At 56.0% G+C, this 17,537-nt stretch overlaps 10 protein-coding genes across 10 annotated transcripts; 6 read left to right on the top strand and 4 right to left on the bottom strand.

Moving 5' to 3' along the window:
* Positions 1 to 4: 4 nt before the first annotated feature.
* L969DRAFT_42397 (uncharacterized protein) lies at positions 5 to 1,121 on the bottom strand (the record flags this gene model as incomplete). The annotated part of the gene is made up of 5 exons (XM_014715528.1): positions 5 to 209; positions 264 to 416; positions 469 to 551; positions 605 to 1,051; positions 1,104 to 1,121. The coding sequence occupies 5 exons, from the start codon at positions 1,119 to 1,121 to the stop codon at positions 5 to 7; spliced, it is 906 nt and encodes a 301-aa protein (XP_014571014.1).
* A 64-nt stretch (positions 1,122 to 1,185) lies between these two features.
* Positions 1,186 to 3,208, top strand: L969DRAFT_69651 (uncharacterized protein). The gene is made up of 4 exons (XM_014715642.1): positions 1,186 to 1,903; positions 1,954 to 2,237; positions 2,288 to 3,000; positions 3,055 to 3,208. The coding sequence occupies exons 1-4, from the start codon at positions 1,233 to 1,235 to the stop codon at positions 3,154 to 3,156; spliced, it is 1,770 nt and encodes a 589-aa protein (XP_014571128.1). The 5' UTR covers positions 1,186 to 1,232; the 3' UTR covers positions 3,157 to 3,208.
* A 27-nt stretch (positions 3,209 to 3,235) lies between these two features.
* L969DRAFT_91958 (uncharacterized protein) lies at positions 3,236 to 3,764 on the top strand (the record flags this gene model as incomplete). The annotated part of the gene is made up of 6 exons (XM_014715640.1): positions 3,236 to 3,238; positions 3,294 to 3,336; positions 3,395 to 3,440; positions 3,487 to 3,610; positions 3,663 to 3,678; positions 3,733 to 3,764. The coding sequence occupies 6 exons, from the start codon at positions 3,236 to 3,238 to the stop codon at positions 3,762 to 3,764; spliced, it is 264 nt and encodes an 87-aa protein (XP_014571126.1).
* L969DRAFT_84378 (uncharacterized protein) lies at positions 3,756 to 4,775 on the bottom strand. The gene is made up of 3 exons (XM_014715639.1): positions 4,440 to 4,775; positions 4,331 to 4,387; positions 3,756 to 4,275 (listed from the first exon to the last, which is right to left on the bottom strand). Exons 1-3 carry the CDS (start codon positions 4,729 to 4,731, stop codon positions 3,821 to 3,823), a joined length of 804 nt encoding a protein of 267 aa, XP_014571125.1. The 5' UTR covers positions 4,732 to 4,775; the 3' UTR covers positions 3,756 to 3,820.
* Positions 4,776 to 4,806: 31 nt separating this feature from the next.
* Positions 4,807 to 7,837, top strand: L969DRAFT_69644 (uncharacterized protein). The gene is made up of 3 exons (XM_014715638.1): positions 4,807 to 5,048; positions 5,108 to 5,348; positions 5,411 to 7,837. Exons 2-3 carry the CDS (start codon positions 5,198 to 5,200, stop codon positions 7,576 to 7,578), a joined length of 2,319 nt encoding a protein of 772 aa, XP_014571124.1. The 5' UTR covers positions 4,807 to 5,048; positions 5,108 to 5,197; the 3' UTR covers positions 7,579 to 7,837.
* Positions 7,631 to 8,145, bottom strand: L969DRAFT_91955 (uncharacterized protein; the record flags this gene model as incomplete). The annotated part of the gene is made up of 2 exons (XM_014715637.1): positions 7,631 to 7,788; positions 8,097 to 8,145. 2 exons carry the CDS (start codon positions 8,143 to 8,145, stop codon positions 7,631 to 7,633), a joined length of 207 nt encoding a protein of 68 aa, XP_014571123.1.
* A 180-nt stretch (positions 8,146 to 8,325) lies between these two features.
* On the top strand, positions 8,326 to 12,177 carry L969DRAFT_44274 (uncharacterized protein; the record flags this gene model as incomplete). Its single annotated transcript, XM_014715636.1, has 3 exons — positions 8,326 to 9,957; positions 10,009 to 10,950; positions 10,999 to 12,177. 3 exons carry the CDS (start codon positions 8,326 to 8,328, stop codon positions 12,175 to 12,177), a joined length of 3,753 nt encoding a protein of 1,250 aa, XP_014571122.1.
* A 403-nt stretch (positions 12,178 to 12,580) lies between these two features.
* L969DRAFT_44302 (uncharacterized protein) lies at positions 12,581 to 13,451 on the bottom strand (the record flags this gene model as incomplete). The annotated part of the gene is made up of 3 exons (XM_014715635.1): positions 12,581 to 12,837; positions 12,887 to 13,368; positions 13,417 to 13,451. The coding sequence occupies 3 exons, from the start codon at positions 13,449 to 13,451 to the stop codon at positions 12,581 to 12,583; spliced, it is 774 nt and encodes a 257-aa protein (XP_014571121.1).
* A 238-nt stretch (positions 13,452 to 13,689) lies between these two features.
* On the top strand, positions 13,690 to 16,104 carry L969DRAFT_84374 (uncharacterized protein). The gene is made up of 12 exons (XM_014715634.1): positions 13,690 to 13,775; positions 13,828 to 13,908; positions 13,963 to 13,994; positions 14,049 to 14,102; positions 14,155 to 14,169; positions 14,222 to 14,320; positions 14,375 to 14,469; positions 14,526 to 14,635; positions 14,692 to 14,964; positions 15,014 to 15,097; positions 15,223 to 15,520; positions 15,565 to 16,104. Exons 1-12 carry the CDS (start codon positions 13,756 to 13,758, stop codon positions 15,889 to 15,891), a joined length of 1,488 nt encoding a protein of 495 aa, XP_014571120.1. The 5' UTR covers positions 13,690 to 13,755; the 3' UTR covers positions 15,892 to 16,104.
* On the top strand, positions 15,627 to 17,528 carry L969DRAFT_606958 (uncharacterized protein; the record flags this gene model as incomplete). The annotated part of the gene is made up of 9 exons (XM_014715633.1): positions 15,627 to 16,130; positions 16,177 to 16,243; positions 16,291 to 16,372; positions 16,425 to 16,514; positions 16,569 to 16,689; positions 16,779 to 17,026; positions 17,077 to 17,139; positions 17,187 to 17,261; positions 17,319 to 17,528. Exons 1-9 carry the CDS (start codon positions 16,085 to 16,087, stop codon positions 17,526 to 17,528), a joined length of 1,002 nt encoding a protein of 333 aa, XP_014571119.1. The 5' UTR covers positions 15,627 to 16,084.
* Between the last annotated feature and the right edge of the window lie 9 nt (positions 17,529 to 17,537).

Raw genomic sequence — 17,537 nt, 5'->3', positions numbered from 1 at the left:
GCGACTAGTAGCCCCCGGCGCCAGGTGCAGTCTCCCCTTCGCGCTTGAGACTGAGGATGAGCTCCTTGAATCTGGTGAGGTCGCGTGTGGACTTTGTGTTGGTCTTTGATCGCGAGTCTTTTAGCTCAACGAGCTCGGCAATGCGATCCCATGTCGTGCCCTTTGCGAGCGCGTCCGTTTGCGCTGACAAATACTTTGACTCCTCCTCTCTACCGCAAAGCGTGATCAGCGTGTTCTTCAAAGAGGAGAGCAGCTTGACTGACTTGTTGCTCGCAATGTTTTTCTCCTTTGCTTCGTTATAGTTCTTGTAAAAGTCGTCAATAGCCTTTTGGGCTCTCGTGATGGTCTCCTCTCGCTTCTCTGCAGACCGCGCGTCGCGTTCTTTGATCTCTTCGGCCTGTTTCGCTCTCCAAGCTCTGTCCGTACCTGTATCAGCCTCTGCGATCGTCTGATTCGATATTGACCTACTTGATGGCGTCTGTTTCCGGCTCGGGCGCTTGTGTAAAGGCACCTTGTGATGCTGCGTATTGAGGCGCGGTGGAGTAGCCGTTCTGGATCGAGCAAGTCAACAGACGATACGTGAAGAAATGAAATGTAAGCTGACTTGTTGTAGCTGCTGTGTAGGGGCAGGCGCCGGCGCGGGCTCGGGCTGACCGATATCAGGAAACTGATTGGCGAATTTGGACACCTCGTCTTCCTCGTGTACTGCTGGTGCAGGCGCGGCCGCCGGGGGATCGCGTGCAAATGAGCTCATAAAGTCATCGGGAGCATACTGCCGAGCTGGCGCGGGGGCTTGTTGCGTAGCTCGTGTCGGTGTACCCAAGAAGTCATCGTCGTCGGCTGCGTCGGCCAAAGCGGGCTGCCGCGGTTTGTCGAGCTCGTCCAGCGCGGGGAACTGCAAGCCGGATGCAGGCCTGCGAGATGCGGTTGCGGAGGGAGCGGCTGCGGGTGCGCCAAAGTCGTCATCATCGTCTAGGGAGGGAAAGGCAGACTGAGCGCGAGCAAGGTCATCGCTGCCACTTGGCACTGCGCCTGACTCAAACTCGTCCAGCTACTCGGGCCGTCATGAATCTCTCGATCAGCTTGAAAAGTGGGGCACGTACATCTGGGAAATTACTCATGTCTGAGCACTTGATCTGACCACACCGCGGCGAGGAGCACACGCAGCGGACGCGTGCAGTCGGGAAAAAAAAAAAAGGGACTCACCACCGAACGACAGGCCCAGGACAGTCATGCCAGGATTCGTACTGCCTCCCCTGGCAGACTCTGCAGATCACTTTGGTCCCTCGAGTTCAGCGCTACCGACCAAGTTTGCAGACATACCTTTCCAGTCCTACTCAAAATCGGACAGGGTAGGCACCATTGTCGAATGGGCAAATGCAGCTAGCGCACCTGCCGCATACCAAGGAGGGGGCTACGATCGATCTAATGCCGGCTCGCGCAGACAGAGAGAAGCGTATGGTGACACGAGCGGGATGGGTTCATACAAGGAATACCAGAACGACGAGGACGAGGCATCTTTTTCACTCGTCGACGGCGGTGCGAGTGCGAGAGCCAAGGCGACCGCTGGCCAACAAGGCGGCAACTCTTTCGCCGGCGGTGCTCGTGGCGGATTCAGAGGGCGAGGTGGCTATAGACCTTACAGAGGTGGCGCTGCGGTAGGTGGACGAGGGGGTTATCCTGCCAACGCGACCGGTCGAGGCGGCTATCAGCAGAGGGGAGGATTCAGAGGCGGCATGAGAGGCGGCAGTCGAGGGGGATGGGTCAACGGGCGCTGGGAGCAGCAACGCACGCGCGAGTCGTCCGTTCACATCGGCCAAGACTGGATCGTCCTCGAGGAAATCGAATTTGCTCGCTTGTCGAAGCTCAGGCTGGACGTCGACACGAGCGATGCCGACACGCTGTGAGCTAGTCCATGCTGCTATCTGACCTGCACTGACACTAACGGACCAGCTCGAGCTATGGCGCGGTGTATGAATACGACAAGCAGTATGATCGCATCAATACAAAGAACGAGCGTCCCTTGCAACCGACTGTACGGGTGCGATACAATCCATCGGCGTCCGAGGATCCGGTCCTGCAAGAGATTGCAAACAGCAACAGAGCCCAAGTCTTTGCAACCGATACCGTCTTGTCGATGCTGATGTGCTCCACTCGCTCGCTCTACCCTTGGGATCTCATTCTGGTCCGCAAAGAGGACAAGCTCTTCCTTGACAAACGCGAACAAGGGCCTCTAGGTGAGCTCCGAGACAGTCCCGACCTCTTGCAGAGCTGATCCTGCGAGCAGACTATCTCACCGTCAACGAGAATGCGTCTGATCCGCCAATGGAGAATGAGCGAGACGGCGGCATCAACACCCCAGCGGCTCTAGCACAGGAGGCGACTTTCCTGAACGACAACTTTGCATCGCAAGTCGTCAAGGAGGACGAAGCTTCTCGCGTCGACATGGATCATCCCAACCCGTTCCATAACCCAGACGAGCCAGAACCGTTAGCTTCGTGTGGCTACCGCTACCGCAAATTCGATCTCAGCGTGACCGAGAACGAAGACATCCAGCTCGTTGTGCGTACAGAGGTTGACACGATCCTCAAGGCGTCAGGAACAGAAGGCGACCAATACATCAATACGCGTACGTTGTTCGAATTCGATAGCAGAGCACAGGGCGCCGGAGGTGCGCCCGACTGGCGAAGCAAGCTTGATGCGCAACGCGGCGCTGTCATTGCGACGGAGATGAAGAACAACAGCTGCAAGCTTGCTCGATGGGCTGTGCAGTCCATCCTCGCAGGCGCAGAGCAGATCAAGATGGGTTACGTCGCTCGCGGCAACCCAAAAGATCCGAATCGTCACGTTATCTTAGGAAGCCAATGGTTCAAGTCCAAAGATTTTGCTGCCCAGCTCAACGTCAACGTCGCCAATGGGTGGGGTATCGTACGTACCGTCGTCGATCTCTGTCTGAAGCAGAACGAGGGCAAGTATGTTTTGCTCAAGGATCCGAACAAGGTAGCGTTTGGCTCATGCGCGACGAAACGAATGCTGACTCTTGATCGGGTCTAGCCTGTCATCCGGCTCTACTCTGTTCCACTGGACGCCTTTGAGCAGACTGAGAACATCGAAGACATTGGCGAGGAGTCTGCCCATGACGATGATGACTACTAGTAATCATGTTCATGAACATTGCATTGTCCCCCAGTTTGACCGCGCGATTTCTCTCCTTCAGTCTCGAGTTACTTCGACCATGGTGAGTCACGAACGCATGGAGCTGACTGACGAAGGCTTATTGAAGTGCGCTGTAGTCTTCGGAGCTCAAGTATACTAAGAACACACAGCTGGAGAATCGTGAGCAGGCATTGCTTGCAGTCAGAAAAAGCGAGCTGATCACCTTTGTGCGCCGCAGTGCACGCCCGCTATACAGGCACAGGCAATGCAGACATCACCAAGTAGTACGTCGAAGCTATGCGAGGACAGAGAGAGCTCATGTACTCGCAGCGAATGGAATACGCATCAGCATCGAGACACGTACGCATCCATCGTCGGCCATCCTCCTCTGCTGCAGTACAGCGCTCTGGCAGACGGCGAGTCGATTGGCAGAGCAAAGTTTGAGATGACCGAGGTACGTACGGCACAATCTGGATTGCATCTGAGCGCTGACGCTGTCGATGCAGAGGATGCTGCAGCCCTGTTCGTCCTTATGCGTCGATGGGCCTTTCAAGCTTTCCTGACATTCGCACGCAGGTGGACCACCACCGCCGCGAGATGATGACTAGAGCATTATGATGTACCCATGTTGACAACAACAGATTGTATACAATGCACTCCGATTTCACCCAATCTTGATGTTGTTCGCACCAGACAGCCAGGGCTTATCGGGCTTCTTCTTTGGCAGCGCGCCTTTCTTTCTGCTGACTTTCTTCGGCGCCTGCCCCTCATCACCAAGCTCAGTAGGTTGGTCGGATCGAAAGTGCCGAACGAGTTCGTCGCCTTTGGCTTTCTTGGATTCTTTGGCCACCTCGGCGCGTTTCTCACGCTGGGTATCCAAGCGCTTCCGGTTGGCTTGTATCTTTGCCTGTCGCTTCTCGCCCTTTCCGCCACCACCTGCAGTCAGCTCGACGTTGATCTTGCGCTTGCTGGGCGGAATGAGCGAATGGTGCAATCTGAGCGCATTCTGCAGCGAGCTGGCTTGTTTGAACTCGACGAACGCATAGCCTTTGCTCTTGACTTGCTGCGCTCCTTCTGCCGCAGCCTTACTAGTCCCTAGCCTGACGCTCGGTATCTCACCTGTGCGGCTCGCATGAGCCATCGACGCGTGCGCGACGTGCAAAGGCGCGCATACCGCACGGCTCAAAGTGCGCAGCGACCTGATCTGCAGTGACATCGTAGGCAAGATTGCCTGCAATATGTCTGTCACTGTAGATGTCCCCTCCTGACGCTAGGGAACGTACCAACAAAGACGATCAAGCGGACTTTCTTCGGCGGTTGGCTCTTTGCTTTCTCCTCTCCGGGCTCTGGCTTGGCTTCCTTCGACAGCGCATCCTTGCTGGCTACCGATTCGCCCTCTTTTTTCCTCTTGGCAGGCTTGCTTGTCGCCTGTGGAGCATCCTCCTCGAGATCATCAGCCGGAACCTCGTCCTGCGCGAGCTGTGCTGCCTTCTTTGCGCCCTTTTTGTTGCCCGATCGAAATGCGAGTGCCTTTTGCTGCTTCTTGGTCAGCTTGGGGGCATCTGTCGTCGACATTGAGCCGAGCTGTACGCCTTTCGCGAGCCTCGAGCCAGACTCGGCCGCGCTTGAATTTTTCCCGAACATCCGCGCGCTCGCCGGTCGGTGGCTGCAGTCGAAGCTCGAGACGAATTTCGTGCTGCCATCTCGCCAAGTCTCTGTCGGTCTGCCGGTTGGCTTGCACCAAGTGATCGCGTAGCTTTGGGTTGCAGACAGAGGAGCAGCATTCGTCAGCGGGCAGCTTCAAAGTCCGGTCCTTCGGCGTTGCTTTACAAACTTTTTGCTGGCTCCAATTCTGAGCAGACGACGACTTGACGGTCTACTCGCTGCAAAAGGTGACTCAACATCCTGCCCACGCGCTAGAGGATGCTCTGCTCATCTTCTCCGCTCGCAGTATACTTTCCTCTGAGCCCCAGCAGAGCTTGTCGTCCGGAGAGCGTAATCCTCCGACACCACTCGTCAGAGTCGGAACAGTCAGTCCGATATGGTGTCCGCACCTGACGCACAGACGGCCAGTCCTACCGTCTCGGTTGCGCAGCTCAAGCAGGCCAACAAGGACCAGCACGCAAGCCCCGTCGTTGCGCCTTCACAGAGCCCCGCGGGCAATGGCAAGCCAACCCCGTCGTCTCCAGAGAGTGCGTACATCCCGCTTGATATCTTAGGCACACATTTAATGCTGCCCTCTTCGCTCTGACAGCCTTGAATGGTCATCAGGCGACGGATGACGCTGCAGTCAAAGAGCAAGTCAATCCGGACCCGCTCAATCCCAACTTGCCTCCCGCCGAAGTAGCAAAGACGATACCCTGTCGCTTCTTCCCTCTCGGCAAGTGCAAGTACGGCGATGCTTGTGCTTTTGCGCACGTCATCACCGAGGAAGCGCTCGCTCAGGCAGAGGCACACAAGCGGGCCTCCGAAGTCATTCAGGGCGCACAGCAGAACGGTCAGATGGTGCAGCATCAGCCCATGCCCATCTTCAATCCTTCAGCTTCGGTCCATCCGACCATGATGAACGGCGCCCAGTCGTCGAATGGCATGCCCGTCTTTGATCCCAACATGATCTACTACGCTTCACCGCCGCTCAACCATCACGGGCAAGATGGCCCGTCGCACCCGTCCCAACAAGATTACTATGCGAGTCATTATGCTCCGCCGGCACACTACTATTACGGTCCGCCTCCCTCGAGCCAAGGTCAGCATGCATATCCGGGTTATCCCATGTTTGCGCCGCCTCAGATGTACGCCCATGATCCAAATGGCAACATGGCACCTCAGCACTACGCTGCTCAATTCAGTGCCCTGCCGTCCGCAGTGCCGACGAACGCGAGTCAGCCATCGCCTGCTGCAACGGCTGCACCCCTCAGTGACTCTCTACGATCGACGTCTACATCGCCTCTTCCTAATGGCCATAGTCTACCTGCTCGTCCTAGCAGCACTGCCTCGACCAAAGATGCTGGCGAACGGACGACGGCAGATGCTTCACAGGCTACAACCGAGAGTAGCCAGGCGGGCGGCGACAGCACCGTTGCTACTTCACCTGCCACGACCAATGGTCACTTTGCGCCGCCCGCGATGAACCACGTTCAATACGGCTACGGCCCACCGCAAGCATACTATGCTAACGGCTTGCCTGCTTCTTCCGAGGCTTATGACGCTTCCCGAGAAGCCCAGCGACACGAACGTTCCCATTCGGCGCAATCGTATAAGCAGAACGGCTCGTACGGTCAGCAGAGTCAATACACAGGCTCTGCGCGATCGGGCAGCGTTCCTTCGCATTCTCGTCAGCAATCTGGCCCCGGTCTCCATGCCCCTGCTCCAGGCGTCCACAGTCGTCGGCCAGGCAATCTCGGCAGCATGCCTCCCACTGTGGCGGGCCCAGGCCCTGCTGCTGCTCATACGCAACTGAAGCCATTTCGCACCGGCAAATTTGCAGGTGCCGACCCAAGCTTCAAATCCTCTCGCCCTTGCACCTTCTGGGGCGACAACCGTTGTCGCAATGGCGATGAATGTCCATTTGGCCATCCGCTCGCAGATGGTTCAGGCGATGCTCGTCAGCTCCATCGCGACCTTTGCGGCGTCGATGGCACGACATTGAGCGAGCTACTCGTTCGCGAGAAGGACAGAGGGAGCTTCGCCCGTCGGGGCGGCTACGCCGGATCTGCAAACGGCCGCTTCGCGCCGAATGCGGCTGCACAGACGGCGGCCTTCCCAAAGTATAACAATGGAGCGTCGCATCGACCTGATGAAGTCGCTCGCGAAAAGGTTGAGAGATTGCTCAACTCGACACGCCAAAGCAATGCACTGAACGGTACACGACGACCTCCGATGACAAACGGATCGTCATCTCAGTCCAATGGCTTCAGCGGAGCGACTGCCCGATCCGGATCGCGCGCACCCTTGAGCCAGCGTGTCCCGAGCGGCGAGCAAGATTTTCCCGCCTTGCCTGCAACGGCCATCTCACCTCAGGCGAAAAGTCCGACGCCCAAAGCTGCTCCGCTCCCTGCGGAGAAGCCTAAGGAAACCTCTGATGAGGCCGCTGCCGAAAGCGCGGCAGCGAATCACGATATACCACAGAAGCCTGTCGATGCGCCTGTCACTAGTCAGGACGCTTCAGAAGCTGCAGCGTCTGTTGAGACTGGCCCACAGCCAGCGCCATCGCCTCCTGCAGCTCCTGCCAAGCTTGCTTTCAGCTTCGCTGCGGCTGCTGCTCGTCCCGCGGCTGCGCAACCGCCAAAAGTGAAGGTCAAGTCAAGCAGCAACGAGAGCAAGACTGCGACCAATGTCGTCGAGCAGAAATCTGCCGTCGCAGAGCCAGCTATCTCGCCATCACGCTCAGCTGCAGCCTTGCCTGCCACAGTCAAAGCTTGAACGTACGTGCTGTGCGGCTAATGTCGATACGCTGCAATACGCTTCCCAGCATTCAGTCCTTTGCCTCTCTACCTGCACGCATCTTCTTCTGGCATCGATCGGGCGCTCTTCCTGCCAAGCGCGCCTTTCCCTGGCGTCTATAGTTTTTCCAAGATTCGCACAAAACTCGGCAGAGCTGAGCTCTGCATTCGCTGCCCTTTAGGATAAGGTCTGTAGGATGTACATAGCAGTGTCCGTTGCATCATCTGTCGTGAAATCTCGGACGTGTGCTCGAGCCTTTTTGTCTTGGCTGGATCGCTCGCTTGTGCGCTTGTGACGCGCCTGCAGCAGCTTTGGTCATCACAGACCGAGCCTGACGCCTACTGGGCTGCGCTTTGAGGGCTCAGCGTGCTACGAGACTCGTCTCATTCAGATCACCGGGAGATCTGTGCTTGACGTCGGGCGACACAACCGCTTGATTCGCTAGTCGCTAGCTCGACTGTAGCTCGGACGACTCTCAGAGCAAAGGTCGACTTCACCCGTTGTGACCCCGCCGCTCGCATTGCTGACGCTCGAGCAGCTGACCATAAGGACAGTGGCGGGTCATACTGCGAGACAGGCAAGCTATAGGCCCTCGTAACATCGAGCGCACCACCTCTATTTGACGTGCCAAACGAGCCCAAACGCCAAGACGACTGGACCTGGAGCCCTAAGGCCGCATATACTGCTAGCCTGCATCGGTAAATCATATAGCGATCGGTCGCCGTCATGGTCTCGGGCAGCCCGATGGATCAACGACTGGACCAGTTCAGATCCAGCCCGGCGCCCTCTGGCAGCGCTGGTTCCTCCTCTGCTTCGGTCTACCACGACTCTCTCGCGCAGAGTGAGGCCATGAGCAGAAGCAATTCGCTTCAGCGTTCGAGATCGGGCGGGATGCTTGCTGTCGATACTCAGCGCACGCCCGAAGAGCATGAGCCTGGCCAGCTAGGCTCAAGTCACCTCGCCTCGCCTTCACCCTCGATGCAGAGTCAGTCGCACAACTCACAGACGACAGACGACGAGGACGACGAATCGGAGGATCAGGCGGGCACGACTGTACACAGCGCGCGAGAGGTCGAGGTCGACCGTATCAGCCGTCGTCTGAGCAGGCGAATCCACACGCACTCCCAATCGCACGGAAGCAGCTCCACGCCTCTGAGCGCAACAGAACCGCCGTCAGCTGGCCGTGCCGGTGAGAGCGCCGAAGAGGAAAGCGGCGAAGAATCGACCGTGGAGGTGGAAGAAGATGAGGACGAGGAGGAAGATGGCGATTACCGAAAGCGTATCACACTGCCGGCACTTGCGACCCCGACTGCTAGCATGGCTACACCCTGGCCTTTTGGTGCCATCTTACACAACGCGAACACCGCAGACGACGATGACGAGGAGATCATCGCCGCTTCTCAGGACGAAACGTCTCGCGAACCGTCAACCCCCGTCCTCGATTACCGAGCTACGCGCGCAGCACACTCCAACACTGGCGGATCCTCACGCCGGCGCGTTGCAGATCCTCTGCTTGACGGTGATGATTCGACGAGCGTTGACTTTGAGCGTGATGAGGAATTCGAAGACGAAGAAAACAGCAGGCCTACTGCAGCTACTCGGCAGCGTCGGCGCAACACCCTCCGTGCGGGAGAAGCTAGAACGCTCTCTCTCGAGGCAGCAAGCGGTATGAGCACATCAGAGACGTCATCGCCCGCTGTCTCGCCGTCTACGACAACAACTACGATTCCTGGCGAGGAAGAGATGAACAAGCGCTCAGAGGACTTTGACGAGATGAGCATGGTCCTTGCCGGAGCCGAAGGTGCCAACGGTCAGATCACTGATCCTGCCAAGCTGCCGCATGAGATCTTGCTCGCCATCCTGCGATTGGTGACCTCGACGAAGGATCTCCAATCTTGCCTCCTCGTCTGCAAATCTTGGTGCCAGTGCGGCGTTGAGCTGCTCTGGCATCGACCCATGTTCGCTCGCGTGACGTCTTTGCTCAAGATGCTCGTCATTCTTCGTTGGCCGAAGCAGACGTTTCACTACTCGAGCTTCGTCCGCAAGCTCAATTTCTCGACCCTTGCTTCGGACATGTCGGATCAGATCCTGTCTCGCATAGCATGCTGCGAGCGACTCGAGCGACTGACTCTCATCAATTGCACCGAAATAACAGACAACAGTCTCGCCACTGTTCTCTCACATTGTCACAACATTGTCGCGCTTGATCTGACAGACTGCAAGCTCATCACAGACAAAAGTATCCTCGTCGCAGCTCGTCATCTCAGTCGTCTGCAAGGTGTCAATCTGGGCGGTTGCAAAGAACTCACAGACATTTCTCTCAATCAGCTTGCGCTGAATTGTAGACTGCTGCGCCGGGTGTGTCCGACCGCGTATTTACAGATGCTGTGCTGACGCTTCCCTTTACAGGTCAAGCTGCGACATTTGCAGAATATCAGCTGCGTCCCGATTGTCCTCTTCTCGCAAAATTGTCCACTCCTGCTCGAAGTCGACACCTTGTCGTGCCCTCAAATATCGGACGCTTCGCTTTGGGCGCTCTGGCGCTATTCTACTCATCTGCGCGAGCTCAGTCTCAACTACTGCGTCAACATCACCGATGCTGCTTTCCCGATCCGTCACGGGCCTTCGCCATCTCGGCTGTTCATCGGCGAAGCAGGAGCTTACCTGGCCCGCGAGGAAGCCCTGCGTCAAGACCAGCTAGACCTGATCGGTCCATTAGCCGAACGAGCTTACGAGTCTGTCACTACAGCACCCCAAGCAGAAGTCGAGGCCGTCACAGACGCTGTCCTGTCAGAGTACACAAAGCTCCAATCTGTCGTGCCGCCGCCTGCGGTTGCCCTTGGTAACCACTCTGTCGAGTCTTTTCGAGGTCGAGGAGAGCAGAGCGGTAGCCCTGGAACGCAGCCAGCTCCGCATTCCCGTTCCCAGGGCGCACGAGACGGCCGAAGCAACGCAAGACCGACGACATCGTTTGGTCTGCCCATGGTACACATTACCTCCAAGAACTTCGAACATCTGCGTTATCTCGACATGACCGGTCTCAACAAGATCACAGACGCCGCCATTGCATCCATCGTCGCTAATATGCCCCGCATTCGCAATCTGATACTCTGCAAATGTACCAATTTGACTGACGAAAGCATCTATAGCATCTGCAAGCTGGGCAAGCATCTACAATTCCTGCACTTGGGTCATGTCGGCAGACTAACAGATAGTGCCATCACAATGCTGACTCGCCGCTGCACACGCCTTCGCTACATCGATGTCGCCTGCTGTCCTTTGCTGACGGATATGAGCGTTCAAGAGATGGCCGCGGGTCTGACCAAGCTCAAGCGCATCGGCCTCGTTAGGGTGAGCTCCAGTTTACACGAAGATGTGTCACACGCTGACATTCCATAGGTCACCAATTTGACTGATCTGGCCATCTCGGCACTCATGCAGCGATCTTCGCTCGAGAGGGTGCATCTGTCCTACTGTGAGAACATCAGCGTGCCTGCGATCCACGCGCTTCTGCAGCAGCTGCGCCGTCTCACCCATCTCAGCCTGACCGGCGTTCCTGCTTTCCGTCGGCCAGAGCTTCAGCTGTTCTGTCGCTCGCCGCCGGACGGCTTCAATACCCACCAACGACAGGCTTTCTGTGTCTACTCTGGAGAGGGCGTGCGTCAGCTCCGAGATCACCTTGCTCGTACTACTGGCAGCGTTGGTCAGCTCGCCGCCTTTGGTCAACGCGAGCGACACATGGATCGCATGGGCGATCGTGTAGAGCGCTTTCACGGCGATCTCGCAGAGCGCATACATGCCGAACGAGCTCAGGCCGAACGTTTCAACCTGAACCTGGAACGCACACAGAGCGACCTCACGATGCGACGAGAGCTGGGCGCGATGCAGCTCGATAACGGCGATCGAGCAGAAATGGAGGAGGATGACCAAACTATCTTGCTACGAGGCGAGCTGGATGGTCGCGGACGTCCCGATGATGCGATGCGCTTCGACCCTGCGCAGACAGACCTGTTGCGTGTCAGGCTGCAAGAGCATCGACTCGCAGCTGAAGCGGTCGCTCAAGCTGCAACAACCGCGCCGCCAAACGGTCCTCAAGCACCGCGTGACTTTCGCTTCCTTGGTCCACCTCTGCATATGCCCGGGCCCGTCCAACTCGCCGCGCAAAGAGATGCCGAGCCTGCCGGCAATCGACAAGTGATGACGGAGGGGCAGCAGCGAGATCATTTTGCGAACGTCCAGCGTGTCTTTCAGCGCCTGCCTTTACGCGAACAAGAGCCGATGCCCGGATATCTACCCAACAGTATTCGAGAGACGAGTCAAGGCTTCCCCGAATATCGCTTTCTGGACTTAGCAGGCCGCGGCAGCCTCGATCTACCGGATGCAACACTATCTCGCGATACTGCCCCGTCTAGCAGTCGAGACATCTGGCAGGGTACAACAGCGCAACAGCAAGCGCATCTGGCTATGCTGCAGCAGCGCCACGCACAGGGTCACGAGCCGGGTCGTGCTCAACAGGATGCAGACGACGAAGATGATTTTGAAGATGACGAGGGTCGCCTTATGGACCTTGACCGTTGATACTCGCTGCCGAGCTCGGAAATCGCACACACAAATCCCTGGCCGCGGTTGATGTACATCAGATTGCAATGTTGCCACTTGACGATGCTTTGATATTGACGCGACAGCTGCAAGTCTCAAGGCTGACATCAGACTGCACCAACAATGTCCGGAGGCTCAGCGAGTATGCAGACGAAGATCGCGTCTTCTATTGATTGCATTTCAAAACTATGGTGGCACCGACAGGAGCACAGATCAGATTGTGGTCTGTCCGCATATGGGCTGAACGAATAAAGTGTGCAGATTTTCACCGTGCAGACTTTGCTCGCCAGAGTATGCAAAGAAGCATGTATCCGGGGCGGTGATGATGCAAATTGTCACCACTCGCCCGGCATCATCCAACATGCGACGCTGTAAGCATCTACTATGAGTTGAAGATGCGCGTGTTCATGACATCGTGACGGGCTGCAAGAATTTCGGCAAGAGGCCAGATGGTCGCTGGTGGCCGGATAAGCTCGAAGGTGTATAATGCAGGATTGTCTGCGGCTGCACGCTTGATGAGGGGCTGCATCTGTTGCAGCAGGATGCGATGCGCCTGATAGGGCCCAATAAGATTCAATCTGACCGCCGACGATAGTATGGATCGAGCATGAAGGAACAAGTGAAGCTCAACCGATGCATCTGTGTGCGCGCACGTCAGCGCTGCGGCAAGCCCTCGCCTTGCTATCACCTTGCTTCAAACCGAGTCCGGCTGTGAGGATTGCAAAGCAGACGGGCAGATGTCCCTCGATCTGCCCAGACCGTATCCGAGCTCTGAACTTCTCGACAAGCTCATCGATTAGAGGAGAGTCATAGGAGAATGCACGACTGTAGAGTGACAAGAGAGCAACACCCTGAGCTGTGCTGGCCCTCCGCACGACGTGATTAAGCGTGATGGCATGGTACGCCTTGTCGATCTGACCAAGAGCTTGCAACACCTGCGGGACTCGCAATGTTGACAGTGCCTCGACCTGCGCATGTGCAGCCCTCAGAGAGCTGAGAGAACTTCTCGCATACGCGGCAAGGTTATGATCGACAAAGTTGACGATCTCTGTCAGCTTCACGTTCTGCTGCTGAGAGCTGATCTGCAAGCCGAGTTGACCATGGTGAGCAAACGCCTCCAGACCAGCCGAGGCTACGAAGCCGCCGGTCGGCAGATTAGAGTCTGCGAGTCTGCGCACGTGTTGGAGCCGATTAACAGCAGCAGAAAGCTTGACTGACAATAGCAATATGAAAGACTGATCGTGCCCTGACATCTCTGACACGGAGCCAAACGTGCCTGTCCCTCCAATTTTAAGCCGTGCTCGTGACTCGGCAGCGTGTAAAGTTCGCGCGCGAAATCAAATTGCTTAAAATAGAGTTGCTGGGCAGGCTAGCCTCGTGAGGGTTTGACCTCTTCACATTACCGATCATGGGACCAGACTCGATCACGCAGAAACGTTCGTGCTGGAGAGAAGTACATGTGCTGCCGAGAGGCGGCTGCGGCTAATCTGGGCGGGAAGTTCGAGATATAGAGCGACGGTTCCCAAATCTCTCCATACGAGGCCTGAGCTAGCAGCGATGGCAGAAGTCGTCGAAAGGCATGCGCAGGCGTTGCTCTCTCGAGGAATGAGCTGACACTAGCGTGCACAGGAAGCCTCGCCGCGAGATTCGGGGCACTGGCCTCGTCTTCGTCTGCGGCGCCGCTCTCTTCTCTGATGGCTACCTCAATGGGTGCGCAAAGTGCTCATGCGCAGTGGCCGGAGCTCATGACGTACCTCATATTAGATCAATCGGCAGTGTGCTGACACTTTTGCGTCGTTCGTCTTCGCGCTTCCTTCGTGGGGCAAGTCACTGATGCTCTTGATGGGCAGGAATTTATGGAGCTGCTGTCCTTGCCGATCACCAGCGTGGCACCGTCTTTGCTGGTGCGTCTTACATGATCATGGAGAACAGCCGCGCTGAATCAGCCTATGGCAGGTATCGGCTTCGCCGGCAAGTCTAGAGATGGTAGCAGGCAATTCATTCTAACCCACAGACAATTCAGGAATCGTCGTCGGCCAACTTTCCTTCGGTTGGATCGTGGATCGTTACGGACGCAAGAACCCGATGTACATTGCCAACATCATCGTCTTCGTATTCGCTGGTCAGTGCAAACCTCACCGCTGGCTTCACGTCTAATCAGTCATTTCGATGGCAGCTCTGAGCGCTGGTGCTTACGGAAAGGGGGGAACGCCCGGCTCGATCATTGCAGCATTGACAGCATACCGCTTCCTTACCGGTATCGGCATTGGTGTAAGTATTGCGTCGCTTTATCCATTCGACAGCTGCTCATATCGACCGGGTTTTAGGCTGAATACCCGGCCGGTTCTGTCGCCTGCGCCGAATCTTCCGAGAACAGTGATGTTCCGAGCAATCGAGGCAACATGCTGTTTGCGCTCTTCACGAATTGTGCCATAGAGTCAGTTATTGGTACTCGAAGAGGATGGAGGCTGACCGACGCGTCGCCGAATGCAGTTGGGGATTCGTCGCTGGCGCTGCAATTCCCCTCTTCTGCGTTCTAGGCTACGGCGAAAATCATCTCAGAGCTGCTTGGCGCACCACGCTCGGCGTTGGCTGCGTTGTTCCTGCCGTCATCTTCTTATTGCGACTTTTCATCCGCAGCGAGCCAGAGGCGTTCCAACGGTCTGCCATCACTCGCGCGAAGATGCCCTGGGGCCTCATCTTCAAACGATACTGGCTTCGTTGGTCAGCAATCGCACTGATCTGGTGGATTTACGACTTTAGCGCGTACGTCAAGATTAAGACCCATCAGTTGCGACCTAATCTTTTTGCACAGCTACTCCTTCGGTCTCTACTCCTCTACCATCATCGATGTCATCACAGGCAGCTCTACTAAGCTAACCACGGTCTTTGCATGGAAGTAAGTCAAGCTTTCGGTCTCGGATTGGTCGCGAACGAAAAATAAAGCATCTTTCTTTCTGTCCCTTCTCGCCCTATGACCTTTCTATCGCTTTCTGGAACCTCGCTAACGCCTCTGCACATCAGTGTAGTGATCAACAGCTTCTATTTGCCCGGATGCATAGGCGGTGCCCTCTTGCTACCTTTCATCGGACCCAAAAAGCTCCTCATCGGCGCGCTCGTAATTCAAGCGGTGATCGGCTATATCATGTCGGGCCTTTACAACCATCTTACCAATCACATTGCGGCTTTCGCAGTAGTATACGGACTCTTCCTATGCTTCGGCGAGGTTGGCCCTGGTAATTGTATCGGCTTACTTGCGGCAAAGTCATTCCCAACTCCGGCCCGCGGAGTTTTGTACGGAACGGCCGCCGCGTTCGGCAAAGTAAGCCCTGATCGCTCAGCAGTACCCCTACTGACAGCAAGTAGGTGGGAGCTTACTGTGGCACGTGGGCGATCCCAACGCTCATCGGTGACTACCCTGCAACTGACTCAAGATCCATCACGGTTCCGTTCTACCTCGCGTCATCTCTTGCACTTTTGGCTGCAGTTATTGGCTTCTTCTTGGTCGAGATTACGCCTGACTTTATTGCCCAAGAGGACGTACTTTTCAAGGAGTATCTCGCAGAGCATGGCTACGATATCTCTGGCATGGGTTTGACGGACAACGCCGAGGGCATGCAGTCTCACGGCTCTTTCGAAGACGATAAGGTCGCCGCCACAGAGACTACTCCAACTGACGAGAAAGTCTATTAAGAAGCTCTCACGACTCAGGGCACGACTCGAGGAGCAGTCTACATCAGGGTATAATGGGAATAATTTGGACTGTTGAATGCAGTCTCTTCGCCTAAGTTTGATATCGCGTGTCATGTCAAAATTGGAGAGGCACGTGCCGTACGCTCTAGATATTTAGATTGCTGTAAAGCTTCCGAGGCGTTCGCAGTGATCGATGCAATGGCACTCATGCACATCACAGACTCGTAGCTACGCGACGAGTAAAGCAGATATGTCTTCCGTTGCTTATCTGATCTCATAGCGCAGGCACGCCAGCAAGAATCTTCTTGTCGCATTCGACAAACCCCTACTGGAATCTAGCGTACGAGGACTGGCGAGTCTTGATGCTTAAGACTCGCACAATCGCTGATATATCGCTAGGCTTTTTCGGAAGACGCCAGCAGATCAGCATATATTGTTGCTATATCGAAATGCGCCCTGCATCGTCATTGGCAGAAACCAGGCAAGCTTGCCCATCGATTGTTAACAGCTGCCAGGCTCATCGCGACGCCCAGAACCCGTGGAACGAGATCAATTTGAGCAGGCTACGCCAACTGAGGATACCGCTCGTCAGGCGAAGAAGCGGCGGCGGCACGGTATACCATGTCAGCCCCCCTCAACGGGTGCATTGCGCGCAAGCTCATCCTCATGATATGCAGGACCTTGGCAATACAAATTACTGTCTCTTCATGCCCAGAGCCTCTTTCGATCGACGTCAAGGGGCTGAGCTGGTTTCGAGCGCGCTCAATGCCCTTGATGTCCCGACGCGCGTCAACGAGCGTCACGATATCGTCTGCGAGTCTTTCAAGATAAGCTCTTAGGGCTATATGAGCAGGCTGATGACTGACATGCGCTTCCATACGTATCAGGCTCCGCCTTCAAGCTGATCAATGCGCGCGCGTACCATCATGGCACAATGCTCCTGCGCTCTGATCTCACTTCGCTGCGCGGCCTACTCAAGGCCGAGCGACCATCCCTCAAGACAAAGGGCGTAGGATCTGTCTCCTCATCCGTGCGTAATCTCTCAGAGTGGAACGCCGAGATTGGGCATGAGAGCTTCGTACGCGCCGTCGCCGAGCGATACGCCAAAGCTGAAGACATCGAGCTCGCCATCACCGTACGCAAAGTCCAGCGCCTGAGAGATCACAGGCTCAATAGTAAAGACAGGAAATAACTGAGCAAGATATGATGGCCGAAGAGTTTGTCAGCGACAATCGTGCTGAGCTCCTCGTACGTGCTGCACGTTGCAATACAGCATGCGCTCATTCGATATGTAGTCCTGGGCGTGGGTTTGGGGGCAGACACCGGAGTTTACGATAGACCTGTCGCACCAATTCGACTTTGGGTCACTTGTAAGCACTTTGCCCGTGCACTTCTTTCGATCCTGCCCACAATGTTGCATCTCACAGTCGATTCGCATCACATCAAAGCATGCTCTGATCACCGCATTCGACGTTGAACAAAGCACCCTGTCGAGCGCGATCCTGTCTCAAGTCGAGGCTTTAGGTCAAGCTATGATAGGCAACCGTTACGATTCAGCGTCAGATCTCACAAAAGAATCTCACGCGACGAACGATCAGATTCGAAGTATTGTGCAATGGCTCAGCAAAGTCATGTAAGCGCAAAGA

This window comes from Mixia osmundae (genome assembly GCF_000708205.1).
Source record: "Mixia osmundae IAM 14324 unplaced genomic scaffold scaffold_1, whole genome shotgun sequence".
Lineage (NCBI taxonomy): Eukaryota > Fungi > Basidiomycota > Mixiomycetes > Mixiales > Mixiaceae > Mixia > Mixia osmundae.
The sequence above is the reverse complement of the archived record's forward strand: the minus strand, read 5'-3'. Positions and strand labels throughout refer to the sequence as shown.